The sequence below is a fragment of the Cyrtonyx montezumae genome, unplaced genomic scaffold (assembly GCF_038088225.1).
Source record: "Cyrtonyx montezumae isolate F1298 unplaced genomic scaffold, pur_monq_1.0 scaffold_4, whole genome shotgun sequence".
Taxonomy (NCBI): domain Eukaryota; kingdom Metazoa; phylum Chordata; class Aves; order Galliformes; family Odontophoridae; genus Cyrtonyx; species Cyrtonyx montezumae.
The window spans coordinates 33,520,812-33,531,245 of NW_027072045.1; the positions used below are offsets into that span (position 1 = coordinate 33,520,812).

The following is a 10,434-nucleotide window of genomic DNA, read 5'->3' on the forward strand; positions in this document are numbered from 1 at the left end:
GCTGCAGGATGGCAGCGAGGGGACAGATCCAGGGCATGGCCCAGCCCCATGCCACCTGTCCTGGTGCCACCGATGTCCAGGCTGTCCTGTTGCCCTCGTGGTACTCCGTCTCTGCCCGGGCCTGGTGCAGTGCGGCCCCAGCTGCTGCCCCAGCTGCTGCTGCTGCTGCAGCCACACGCAGGGCCCCGCCGTAGCGCGGTAGGCCCCTGTGCCGGCTGCGGGCAGCCCCCCGTGCCATGCCACGGGCAGCCCCCCGGGAACCCCCACGCCCCCCTTTGGCGGCAGTTGGTTGGCAGAAGGTGGCAGCAAGCAGCAGCAGCACCCAGCAGCAGGCCACACGCTGCCTCATCCTGCTGACCTGCACACAGGGAAGGCTCTGCTGTGGGCAGGTGCCCACCTTGCTACATGCATGCACGATGCATCTGTGTGCACCAACCCCAGCCTGTGCATGAACGCACGGAGTCCGTATGAGTGCTGTGTATGGCAGAGCCATGCACACGCCTGGCTCACAGCACACCCATATGTGCTGCGCAGTGCAGTCACATCATGCATGGGCTGCACACGTCACATGCACTGACATGGGTTGTACAGGCATGCAGGCAGCCAGTAGGTCTCCCTATGCCTTGCACGTGCACCTGTGCATGGACGCATGGTGCACGCATGCAGCCCTGGTCACAGCCTGCATGTACGTCAGTTGTATGTGTGCCACGTGCACCAACACAGGGATTACATGTGTGCCACATTCACAACGTGCACGCTGATTGCACTGACACATGGATTACACACATATGTCATATGCACCAACATATGCATTACATACACGGGCGTGGATGGCACGTGTGTGTCACGTGCATCAACATACATGGTACATGCACTGACATGAGTTGCACAGACACGTGCAAGCCACGGTGCTGTCACCAGGCCTGCACGTGCACCTGCCCCCAGAGCACAGTGCTCACACATGCTGTGCCGCCCTGCACGCATTGCACATCCACATGCACTCCCTGTTGTGCACGGTGCAGCTACAAGCACAAGCTCCGGCGCACCCGTGCATGGCCAGCGCGCGGCTGTACGCACCTCTCCGCGCGGGGACCGCGCATCCGCGCAACGATCCCCTGCACCTCCGTCCACCACGTCCCGCGTGGGTGCCTCTGCTCCGCGCTCTCTGGCCCGGGGCTGCCGCCGGCTCCGCTCCTCTCCGCTCGGAGCGGTGGGCACGGGGTCGCGTGCCCGACTGCGCGCCCACAGGCGACGTGAAGCGCGGCCACGCGTGGGGAGCGGCGGGGCGGGGCCCGCGTCGACCAATGGCACACGCACGCTGCGGGGCGCGGCAGCGCCGACCAATGGGCGCCGGGCGGGGCGGGGCGGGGCCGGGCCGGGCGGGGCGGGGGTTGTGGGCGTGGCCGCGCAGCTCTGCGCCTCGCGGCGAAATGGCGGCCTCGCTGCGCGCCCTCGTCCGCCGCGGCGTCGGTGTCTGCGCCGGTGCCGCACTCCGCCCCCTTGTGGCGGGGCGGGGGTACAGCGACGGTGAGCGACGGGTCGCCGGGAGCGGGCACCGGGAGGGGAGCGCTGCTGGGTTGGGGGGGGGGTGCCGGGGTCCGGGAGCGGGCGGCGGGCCGGGGCAGGACACCGGCACCGGGCGAGGGGCACCAGGAGCCGCCCCCACGGAGTGAAGGTCGCCCCAAAATGGCGCGCGGTCACCTGGCTGCGCAGGGCCCCCGTTCCGCTTCCTGCAGGTGCAGAAGGCCGGGGCGGGCGGCTCTGTGGGGCTGATCCGGCTGCAACGGCCCGAGGCGCTCAACGCGCTCTGTGAGGGACTGATGGCGGAGATGAAGCGCGCACTCAACACCTTCGAGGCTGACGGGCAGGTGGGAGCTATTGTCATTACCGGCAGTGAGAAGGCCTTTGCAGGTACGGTCCCAACTCCTTATGGTCCTATCAACGGGGCTTCCAACGCAGCCCTTTGGGGGGCGGGGCCCTGTGCAGCACTTCAGGGACCCCCACTTTGTTCTTGCAGCTGGCGCCGACATTAAGGAGATGCAGAACAAAACCTTCCAGGAGTGCTATGGCGGTGGCTTCCTGGCTGGCTGGGACTGCGTAGCCACCGTCCGCAAGCCCACCATCGCTGCCGTTAACGGCTATGCTGTGAGTGCCCCTTCTGTGTCCCCGTGCCCCCACACCTGTGCTGCTGCTACACCAGAACCCCGCTGTGCTTGTAGCTGGGCGGTGGCTGTGAACTGGCCATGATGTGCGACATCATCTACGCTGGAGAGAAGGCACAATTTGGACAGCCCGAGATCCTGCTGGGAACAATCCCAGGTGAGCATGGAGCTTCACGTCCACAGCAGGTTGGTGAAAGCCACGTGCCTGCTCCCATGCCCACCACTCCATCCCCAGGTGCTGGCGGGACGCAGAGACTGACCAGGGCGGTGGGCAAGTCACTGGCCATGGAGATGGTTCTGACTGGGGAGCGGATCTCGGCAGCAGAAGCCAAGGCAGCAGGTAGGGATGTGGGTGAGGCTGGGGGCACAGTGGGGACCCCCACACCACCTCCCTGCTTGCCCCCAGGCCTGGTCAGCAAAGTCTTCCCCACGGACAAGCTGCTGGATGCGGCCATTGGCTGTGCTGAGAAGATCGCTGCCAACTCCAAGCTGGTGGCAGCTATGGCCAAGGAGTCTGTCAATGCTGGTACAGGGTCGGGGTGGGGATGAACCCAGGGGCCTGGGAAGCTGGGTTCCAGGCTGCACAGTGTCCTCATCTTTTCTCCATCTCCTTGTCCACTTTTCCAGCCTTTGAAACAACACTGACAGAGGGGAATAGGACAGAGAAGCGCCTCTTCTATGCCACTTTTGCCACCGTGAGTACAGGGCTGGCCCTGGGAGCACAGGGAGCGTGGGGCTGTGGGACACCCCAACCCGTTCTTTGCTACCAGGATGACCGCAAAGAAGGGATGAGTGCGTTCGTGGAGAAGCGCAAGGCCAACTTCACCGACAGCTGAGCTGTGGGACCCACAGACAGTTCCCTTTGCTGCCCTTCACCCACGTGCCTCAAAATGAAGGATGGGCCTATCAACACTGCAGAGGGAGCCAACACCCAGCACTGAATGATGCCCACACCGGGCAAGATCCCCAGCAGGGTTTTGGCTCGTTATTGCTATTAAAAAGCTTTCTTGGTGCTGCCGGTGCATCAGCGTCCTTCTTGGGAGCCTCCAAACTGAGAAGCACTGGAGATAGCTTGAGAGCCCTTCCTGGAGCCAGGCCTTTCCATGGGCTGAACTGAGGCTGTGGTGACAGTCTGAGCCCCCTGGCATGCTGGGTTCCCCTATTCCTGTCAGAAACCAAGCACCCCCCAGTCTGCTTAACAAGGAGGTTTATTGGGGGCCCATGGGGAAGGCAGGGCTGCAGCTCTGCTCAGCTGTGGTGGAGGTGGTCACGATCCACCTCGGGGCCACTCTCCACCTCTGCTGACAGAACCAGGCGTTCTCTGCGGGGCTGAGTGTCGGTCTTGGCTTCGGCCGCAGGGTGGTAGAGATGGTCACGGTCCTGCTCTGGCCCCACCTGGACCCGAGCAGGGTCTGAAGGAAACAGAGGCCATGAAGCAGCATCCTTGGCAAGCTTGGCTTCCTCTGCCACCTGTGAGGGCTGGATGCTGTAAGAAAGCAGAGGTGGCCCATGGGGTAGCAGGTCATGAAGGCTGGACCCATGCTGGCAGTGCTTGCTGAGGGCTGAGTGGGGGCATTTGGATTTAAAATGGGGACTGCTTGGGTGGTCATCTCACAAGTGGCATGAGCACCATGGCAGCACTGCTGCAAGGGAAGCAAAGGCAGCTTTGAAGCAAAGCAAAACCAGAGCCACGCAGCTTGGAGGGTTTGGGTGACTTGAGGGGAAATGCATGAGCAGAGAGCCCCTTAGCTGCTGGGAATTCAGAGCAGCAAGGATGATGCATGCCCTCAAAGGACCCAGTGTTTGCCCGCTGCTTTCCCCAGCGCAATCCTGGCCACAGTGCAGCACCCAGTGGTGTGGGCAGTGTGGCTGTAGCCCCTCTTACATCTCCTTAGCCAGGTTCTGCTCCACGTCCACGTCCTGCCTGAGGCCACCAAGAGCCTGCAGGAGAGAAGGGCAAGATGAGGGTCAGCCCTGTGCCCGACCCTGTCCCCAGCCCCCAACTGCAGGGGACACCGCTGTGGGCTCACCTGTGTGCCTCCAGCGATGAGCAGCAGGAGAGCAGCACCCAGCAGCATGGCCGCACCGTGTGGACCCATGGTGCCTCTGCCTGTGCACAGCCCTTGCACTGCCCTTTGCCCATGGGTGTGGTGTGGCCACGCATGCGATGTGGTTGCGTGGGGGAGTGGTGTGGGTCGGGTGGGTGCACCCCATCATGCACGTCATGTACACTACTCAGTGTGTTGCAGCAGTTGAGTTAGCAACTGCTGAGGGCTGCAGGGCTGTGAACTCATTCCTCAACACCAAGGAAGCCAAACTAGGTCAGCTGAAATGAACTGAAAGGATAGCAGTCATGCAGCACCACTGCTATCAGGTTGCTGAGCACTTGCCCAGCTCCTGTTGTTGGCACTCCTGCCCCCCTGTGCTGGGCAAAGCAGGGTTTCTCTTCAGCACAAGGTTTCTTCAGTTCCTGCAACTGAAGGAAAATGGATGGATTTGGTGCTTTCAGGCTACAGTTCCTTCACTGATCCATTTTTGCCCTGTGAGACGAGTCTTAATGCATGAATGTTTCACAGCATGCCAAGGAGGGCTACAGAGACAGAGGAGGATCTAGAGGGCAAGGCGTGTGAGGAGCTGCTGAGGTATCTGGGTCTGCTGGGCCCAGCACAGAGCAGAGGAGCTGAGGGGAGCTCTCATGGTGGCTGCAGCTCCTCATAGGGAGTGGAGGGGCAGCGCTGAGCTCTGCTCTCTCTGACAGCAACAGGGCCTGAGCTCGACTAACTGTTTCAAGCAGAACAAGGCGTTTTAAAACCCACAAATAAATCTGTAAAAGCTGTTCCCTGCTCACATTTGCAAAGATTTTTCAAAGCCTTTTTTATCCCTTGTTCCTTCCGGTGAGGATGGACAGAAAATAGAAGAAGCAATTACAAATCCAAAACTTCTTGGGTCAATGCCATACCAACAGCCTCTTGTGATTCCTTTTTCTTTCTTTTTTTTTTTTTTTTTTTGTGGACCATTTTCTGAATGTCACAGTTTAAGGGGACCACAAGGACAGGTGGCTGTGAGCTCTGTGCTTTGCTGTCCATGGTGGGAACATCTATAAGAGGGTACACGTGCCTCAGGTGGAGCTTTCCTCCCAGGAGAACAGGGCTAAACAGGAAGCAAAAGGCACAGGGGGAAATACCCTCCATCATCATTTGACTTGGGGGTGTTTTGGGGGGATCTCAAAGACTCGCTCTTGTCTGCCTGGCTCCACCTATGTCTCTGGGCAGCAGCTGATCAGATACAGAAACTCAACAGTAGAGAAGCAGACAAATTTATCTCTAGTTTGATTTCAGGGGAAATCAGAGAGGAAAGCTTTTGTGTCTTGATAAGGATAAATACAAGCCAGGCTCTTCTCTGAATTCCTGTCAAAGGGATGGAGTACACAGACATGAAGGGACTGTGGCAAAGCACCTCCTGAGGCATTTACATATCCCAAACTGCACCACCCCACTTTTCTCCTTTTCACTTTCCCATTATGGAGCAGATCCTTGCATGCAACAGCAAACATTCCTGCTTGGACACAGTGCCTTCCATAACAATTGCTGATGTCTTCTTGTCTGTCCTATGCAAATCTGCTGCGCTGACATTCAGATTTTCTTACGTGGGCCTTTAAATCCTCGGGTGGCGCCTTGTCCGAAGCAGACTGTGGATGGGATCCTGGAACAGAGACACAAGTGAACAAGCACTTGTGAGATCTTTGCCCTCTGTTATCAGCAGAAGTCCTACTGTGACCACTCACCTAGCAGCAACAGTCATGCTTTGAAAAACAAAGCTGACTTAGCCCAGGAATGCAAGGCAATAGTGTTGGGAGATAAAAGAGTAATCTTTTGGGGGACTCGGTACCAATGCAAAATTGACTAATCTCTCCAAGATACAAGCTGCAAGTGCAAAGGTCTGGCTGCACCCCAATTTGCTTGGACAAGCTCTCTGCATTGGCCCGTCTCCCAGGACACATACTGTACTCATCCCGTAGCACCCCACCTCCCCCTGGCGCACTGGGATGTTTTGCACCTTGCATGATTTTAGGCTCCCAGAGTCTACATCACCTATGCCCACTTCAAAATACAGGGGAGATGCTGGTCATCTTTTCCACCGATGGGCACATTTATGTGCTGGTAGCCTCTCATGTTTCTTTACAATGGGGTGTCAAGCGTTAGAAAACACAACATGCTGCTGGGAAGTTACGGCGTTATTTTTGCAGAAGTGAAGGATTGCAGAGAGCAGAAGCAGCAAGAAAAGTGTGACCTTTCAGCAACCAGGAGGGTCATGTCAAATTCAAGACAGCATTTCTTTCTGGCATATAAACTGTTACTCCTGAAAAAGCAGTTCAGTTTAAAATGTCCCCTTGGCGGCTCCTTGGCATCATTGTGACCCCATGGACAAGGAAAGGGGCAAGTTTCTGTTGGATAGACCATGTGGCATTTCAGGTACAACAAACTCAAAGTACAAGCATCCATTTGCCAACTGGGATGGTTCAAGGAAAGCCATGATGTCCTGAGAGGCCATTAAAGTGATCAATAAATGAAACTGATTCAGGTGCTACTTCAGCAATCTTTTAATCACATACTACCTCATGCAGGTTTTATGGTACAGTCAGCTTCCTGGGAAAGCCAAGTAGGATGGGAAAGCAACACAAAGCATGAAATACGTGTGTTTGTGGTTTGGGGCTTGGACTCCAACAGTTTATCTTCAGACCAGTGTCACTGTGCAGTACCCTGGGAACGGGCTGGCAGAGAAACAGCAACCTGCTGACAAAGCTCTGCAGTGATTGCTCACACTTCACGCTCTTTTGTTTTTTAAAAGGGCTTTTCAAAAATAAATAGAAATATCATCTTTTCTGTCCCCAGCACAAGACACCCAGAGTGGTGTTGCACTACGCAATTAAGACAATATAGTCCCAGCCCCAGAAACTGTTGCCTGTGCAAGCATTCAGCTCAGACCTGGATTTATAGAGATGTTTCCCTGGTACCAAAGCACTGGCTGCAGGCTGAGGGACTTCCACGCTCTCACTGGGCACTACTTCCATGTGCTCTGCCTGGAGTTGCTCCGACGTCTCCACACTGACATCCATCAGCACGCTCGCATCATGATTTGTGGGACAGCTCACATGCTTGGCACCACTGCAGAAACAAAATGTGACATCCCTTCTCAGCAGCTGACACGCGAGCACGGAGCAAAAGAAATTAAAGGGATTTAAAGAGGTCACATCAGGCCTGGGTGAATTACTGCATGAAAGAGGCACCAAGATTTGGCTGCACAAAACTCCTGCCACAGAGCGAAAGCTGGTGGAGAGATAAGCAAAAGTACTCAGTATTAACGCGTTATAGTACACAGCTCAGTTCCTAACTGTTGCTCTTTAACCCATAAAGCTGAATGTATTAATGGGCTCCCAAATGAGGCTGGACAGAACCTTCGGTCCAGCCCTCTGCTGTAGATAGCTGATGGCACGAGCAGGTTACCTGAGCAAGCTCTGGGACTCCCCATCCAGGCATCTGTGGTAGGGCTGCACCACTTTGCTGGGCAAGGAATTTTCTCACCACCACATCCTCCGTGTAACTGAAGACTGTTAAACATCAGTGCCTTTATTATCTGTCTATGTCCTGGTTATACTAGTATTCCTTAACATGGCATCATGTGAAAGGCTGCTAGGTGCAGAAACGCAGTGCACTGTGAAGCTGTGTTCCTGCTTTTTTTTTTTTTAAGCAGTCTCGGGTAAGTTCTGACTCTCCAAGAGGAAGGCACACTGAGATGTACTACATTTCCCAAGAGCCTCCACAGGATCCCCGATTCTGAGTGATGGGGCTTCTGGGTTCTGGAAGCGCAGCAAGCAGCACAGTCATACCCTTCTCTCTCCCATTTGAGTTATATGTTGCATCTCTCTTTGTTATTATTATCTTACATTCTTTTACCACTTGTGGTAAACTTGTTCTCTCTCCTTATCTTAATTGGGTTGTTTTTCTTCCCTTCTCCCAAAAGAGGAGAAAGGGGCTCCCTCGTCCTGTTGTGCTTGAAACCACAAAAGTATAGCAGAAGCAGAACTTGAAAAAAGTAGAACAGGAGACATGGACCTGCTACAGAACGACCAGAGGAGGGCCACAAAACTGATCCAAGGGATGGAACACGTCCCCTATCAGGCTGAGAGAACTGGGGCTATGCAGCTTGGAGAAGAGAAGGCTCTGGGGAGACCTGAGAGCGGCCTGTCAGTATCTAAAGGAGCTGTAAGAAAGAAGAAGGTAGACTCTTTAGCAGGGTCTCTACGATAGGACAATGGTTTCAAACTAAAATAGGGGAGATTTAGATGAGATAGAAGGAAAAAAGTTTTTTACAATAAAGGTACTGAAGCATGTTACAGGTTGCCCAGAAAGGTGCTGGTGGTGCCCTGCCCCTGGAGACATTCAAGGCCAGGCTGGACAGGGCTCTGAGCACCTGACAGAGCTGCATGTGTCTCTATTACAGGAAGTTGGACCAGACAGCCTTTAAAGGTCCCTTCCAATTCAGATGATTCCAAGACACAACTCTACGAATGAGTGGCCAGAAAAGAAAGCTATCTGCCAGGTTTACAGAGCCTCCCTATGCTCTACTCACACTTTTTGGGAGCAGGAACATTGCAAATACTTGCAGGGAAAGCAGGAAACACACACAGTGACAGAGATGTGCTGGACTTGAAACTGCACAGAGGGAGAGAATGAAGACACGCTTCAACATTAGGGGAAGGTAAAACATTGTCACACAAAGTCCCACTGTTTACCTAGTCCTACAAGAAGCAGAAAACTTCACTACTGGGCTCTTAAGACAGCAACTTGCTTACTCCAGAAAAGAGTGGGACACACAGACAAACACGGTATCACTTCTCCATGGGAAACACAGCTGTGCAGAAGTTCCGCAGTTACCTCTTCGCTTTCCTTGGTCTATCAAATCGGAAATCAGAAGGGTATAAGTGAACAGTGACCAAGTGATCCTTCCGGTCTCGGCTGCTCTTGAACTTCTCTGCACAGCCTTCTACCAAGCACTTGTACTGAAAGAAAGGAAAGAAGACATCCCCTGGGAAGGGCGAACAGACAGCATGCAGGGCAGCTGGGGCCAGGCCACGCCCTCACCATATTCTGCTTCTCAGCCATGATCTGGAAGAGCGAGTCGTGCCACTCAGAGATGTGGATGTCCAGGAGATGCCCCGAGGGGAAGGATCGCCTGCAGAAGGAGCAGACATTCCGGTGCAGCGTATTGTAGTGGTGCTCGTAGCCTTCTAGCGTGTCGAACACTTGAGAGCAGCCGGAGATGTGGCAGCAAAACTCAGACACCCTGTGAGGAAGGAGAGCACGGAACGGCATCCTCAGTTTGTGACCGCTTATACGTTCAGGCGTCAGAAAAAGGCTCCGCCCCAGAGGGCAGCGGGCATGGCACAGGCTGCCTATGGTCACGGCCCGAGCTGCAGGGGCTCAGGGAGCGCGTGGACAGCGCTCTCAGACGGAAGGTTTGGGTCTCTGTGAGCAGGCAGGGCGGGCCGCCCGCCGCTCCCCGCGCCGGCAGCTCCAGGAGGCGGGGGCGGGGGCTCCGCGGGGCTGAGCTCCCGTTCCACGCGGCTCACCTGGGCCTCTCCACCTCCTCGGCGCGGCCCGTGAGGGCCTCCCGCAGGTACAGGTGCCTCTGCACGTCGCCATCCTGCAGTGGGGGGATACGGCAGCAGTGCGGCACCCCCGCCGCCGCGCCGCCCGCCTCGCCTCGCCTCACCTCACCTCACCTCGAGCAGCGGGTGCTGCGGGCCCAGGCGCAGGCGGCGCGGGGCGAAAGCGAAGGGCGGCCGCAGCGGGGCCGAGGCAGGAGGCGGGACGGGAGGCAGCGGCGGGCGCTCCCGCAAGCGGCGGCGGAGGAGGACAGGCGGCACCATAGGCCGGGCCCGCGCAGGCGTCCACTGCACTTCCGGGCGGCGGCGGCGGCGGCGGCGGCGGCGGCGGCTTCCGTTCGGGTAGGAGGGACGGGAGCGGGCCGGAGCTGGCGGGGTGCGGCGGGAGGACGGGAGCGGGCCGGGGCTGGCGGGGAGCGGCGGGAGGACGGGAGCGGGGATCCCCACAGCTGCTCCAGCAGCTTCTGGGCGACTTCGGTCCGTCGTCCCGTGGGGCAGCGTTCATCATGCTAGGCCTCTCTAATAACATGGTGTCTGAAAGGCGAAGCTCTGCTGCTGTCCACACTTAGGAGACCGTAGCTGGGTTGAAGCAGGCACAGGAGGAGT

General features: G+C 56.7%; 3 protein-coding genes across 3 annotated transcripts; 1 reads left to right on the forward strand and 2 right to left on the reverse strand.

The window, feature by feature from the left end:
- The first annotated feature begins 1,401 nt into the window (after positions 1–1,401).
- Positions 1,402–3,180, forward strand: ECHS1 (enoyl-CoA hydratase, short chain 1). The gene is made up of 8 exons (XM_065746936.1): positions 1,402–1,527; positions 1,714–1,911; positions 2,018–2,145; positions 2,220–2,319; positions 2,398–2,502; positions 2,569–2,688; positions 2,790–2,857; positions 2,933–3,180. The coding sequence occupies exons 1-8, from the start codon at positions 1,431–1,433 to the stop codon at positions 2,996–2,998; spliced, it is 882 nt and encodes a 293-aa protein (XP_065603008.1). The 5' UTR covers positions 1,402–1,430; the 3' UTR covers positions 2,999–3,180.
- Positions 3,181–3,352: 172 nt separating this feature from the next.
- Positions 3,353–4,813, reverse strand: LOC136055223 (proline-rich acidic protein 1-like). Its single transcript, XM_065746938.1, has 3 exons — positions 4,193–4,813; positions 4,048–4,103; positions 3,353–3,648 (listed from the first exon to the last, which is right to left on the reverse strand). Exons 1-3 carry the CDS (start codon positions 4,259–4,261, stop codon positions 3,411–3,413), a joined length of 363 nt encoding a protein of 120 aa, XP_065603010.1. The 5' UTR covers positions 4,262–4,813; the 3' UTR covers positions 3,353–3,410.
- Positions 4,814–5,765: 952 nt separating this feature from the next.
- On the reverse strand, positions 5,766–10,092 carry ZNF511 (zinc finger protein 511). Its single transcript, XM_065746951.1, has 6 exons — positions 9,946–10,092; positions 9,793–9,866; positions 9,305–9,506; positions 9,098–9,222; positions 7,148–7,327; positions 5,766–5,864 (listed from the first exon to the last, which is right to left on the reverse strand). Exons 1-6 carry the CDS (start codon positions 10,090–10,092, stop codon positions 5,795–5,797), a joined length of 798 nt encoding a protein of 265 aa, XP_065603023.1. The 3' UTR covers positions 5,766–5,794.
- Positions 10,093–10,434: the final 342 nt, after the last annotated feature.

What these genes read in the sequence shown, in the direction of transcription:
- ZNF511 (XM_065746951.1), bottom strand. Translation starts at nt 10,092, where the DNA reads ATGGTGCCGCCTGTCCTCCTCCGCCGCCGCTTGCGGGAGCGCCCGCCG. An exon ending in GAGGAGGTGGAGAGGCCCAG is followed by an intron (nt 9,507 to 9,792) that starts GTGAGCCGCGTG and finishes CCTTCCTCACAG; the next exon opens with GGTGTCTGAGTTTTGCTGCC. An exon ending in AAACATCTCTATAAATCCAG is followed by an intron (nt 5,865 to 7,147) that starts GTCTGAGCTGAA and finishes TCTCTGTTCCAG; the next exon opens with GATCCCATCCACAGTCTGCT.
- ECHS1 (XM_065746936.1), top strand. Translation starts at nt 1,431, where the DNA reads ATGGCGGCCTCGCTGCGCGCCCTCGTCCGCCGCGGCGTCGGTGTCTGC. An exon ending in GGGGCGGGGGTACAGCGACG is followed by an intron (nt 1,528 to 1,713) that starts GTGAGCGACGGG and finishes CTGGCTGCGCAG; the next exon opens with GGCCCCCGTTCCGCTTCCTG. An exon ending in CAGTGAGAAGGCCTTTGCAG is followed by an intron (nt 1,912 to 2,017) that starts GTACGGTCCCAA and finishes TTGTTCTTGCAG; the next exon opens with CTGGCGCCGACATTAAGGAG.
- LOC136055223 (XM_065746938.1), bottom strand. Translation starts at nt 4,261, where the DNA reads ATGGGTCCACACGGTGCGGCCATGCTGCTGGGTGCTGCTCTCCTGCTG. An exon ending in TCATCGCTGGAGGCACACAG is followed by an intron (nt 4,104 to 4,192) that starts GTGAGCCCACAG and finishes TCTCTCCTGCAG; the next exon opens with GCTCTTGGTGGCCTCAGGCA. An exon ending in CAGAACCTGGCTAAGGAGAT is followed by an intron (nt 3,649 to 4,047) that starts GTAAGAGGGGCT and finishes GCTTTCTTACAG; the next exon opens with CATCCAGCCCTCACAGGTGG.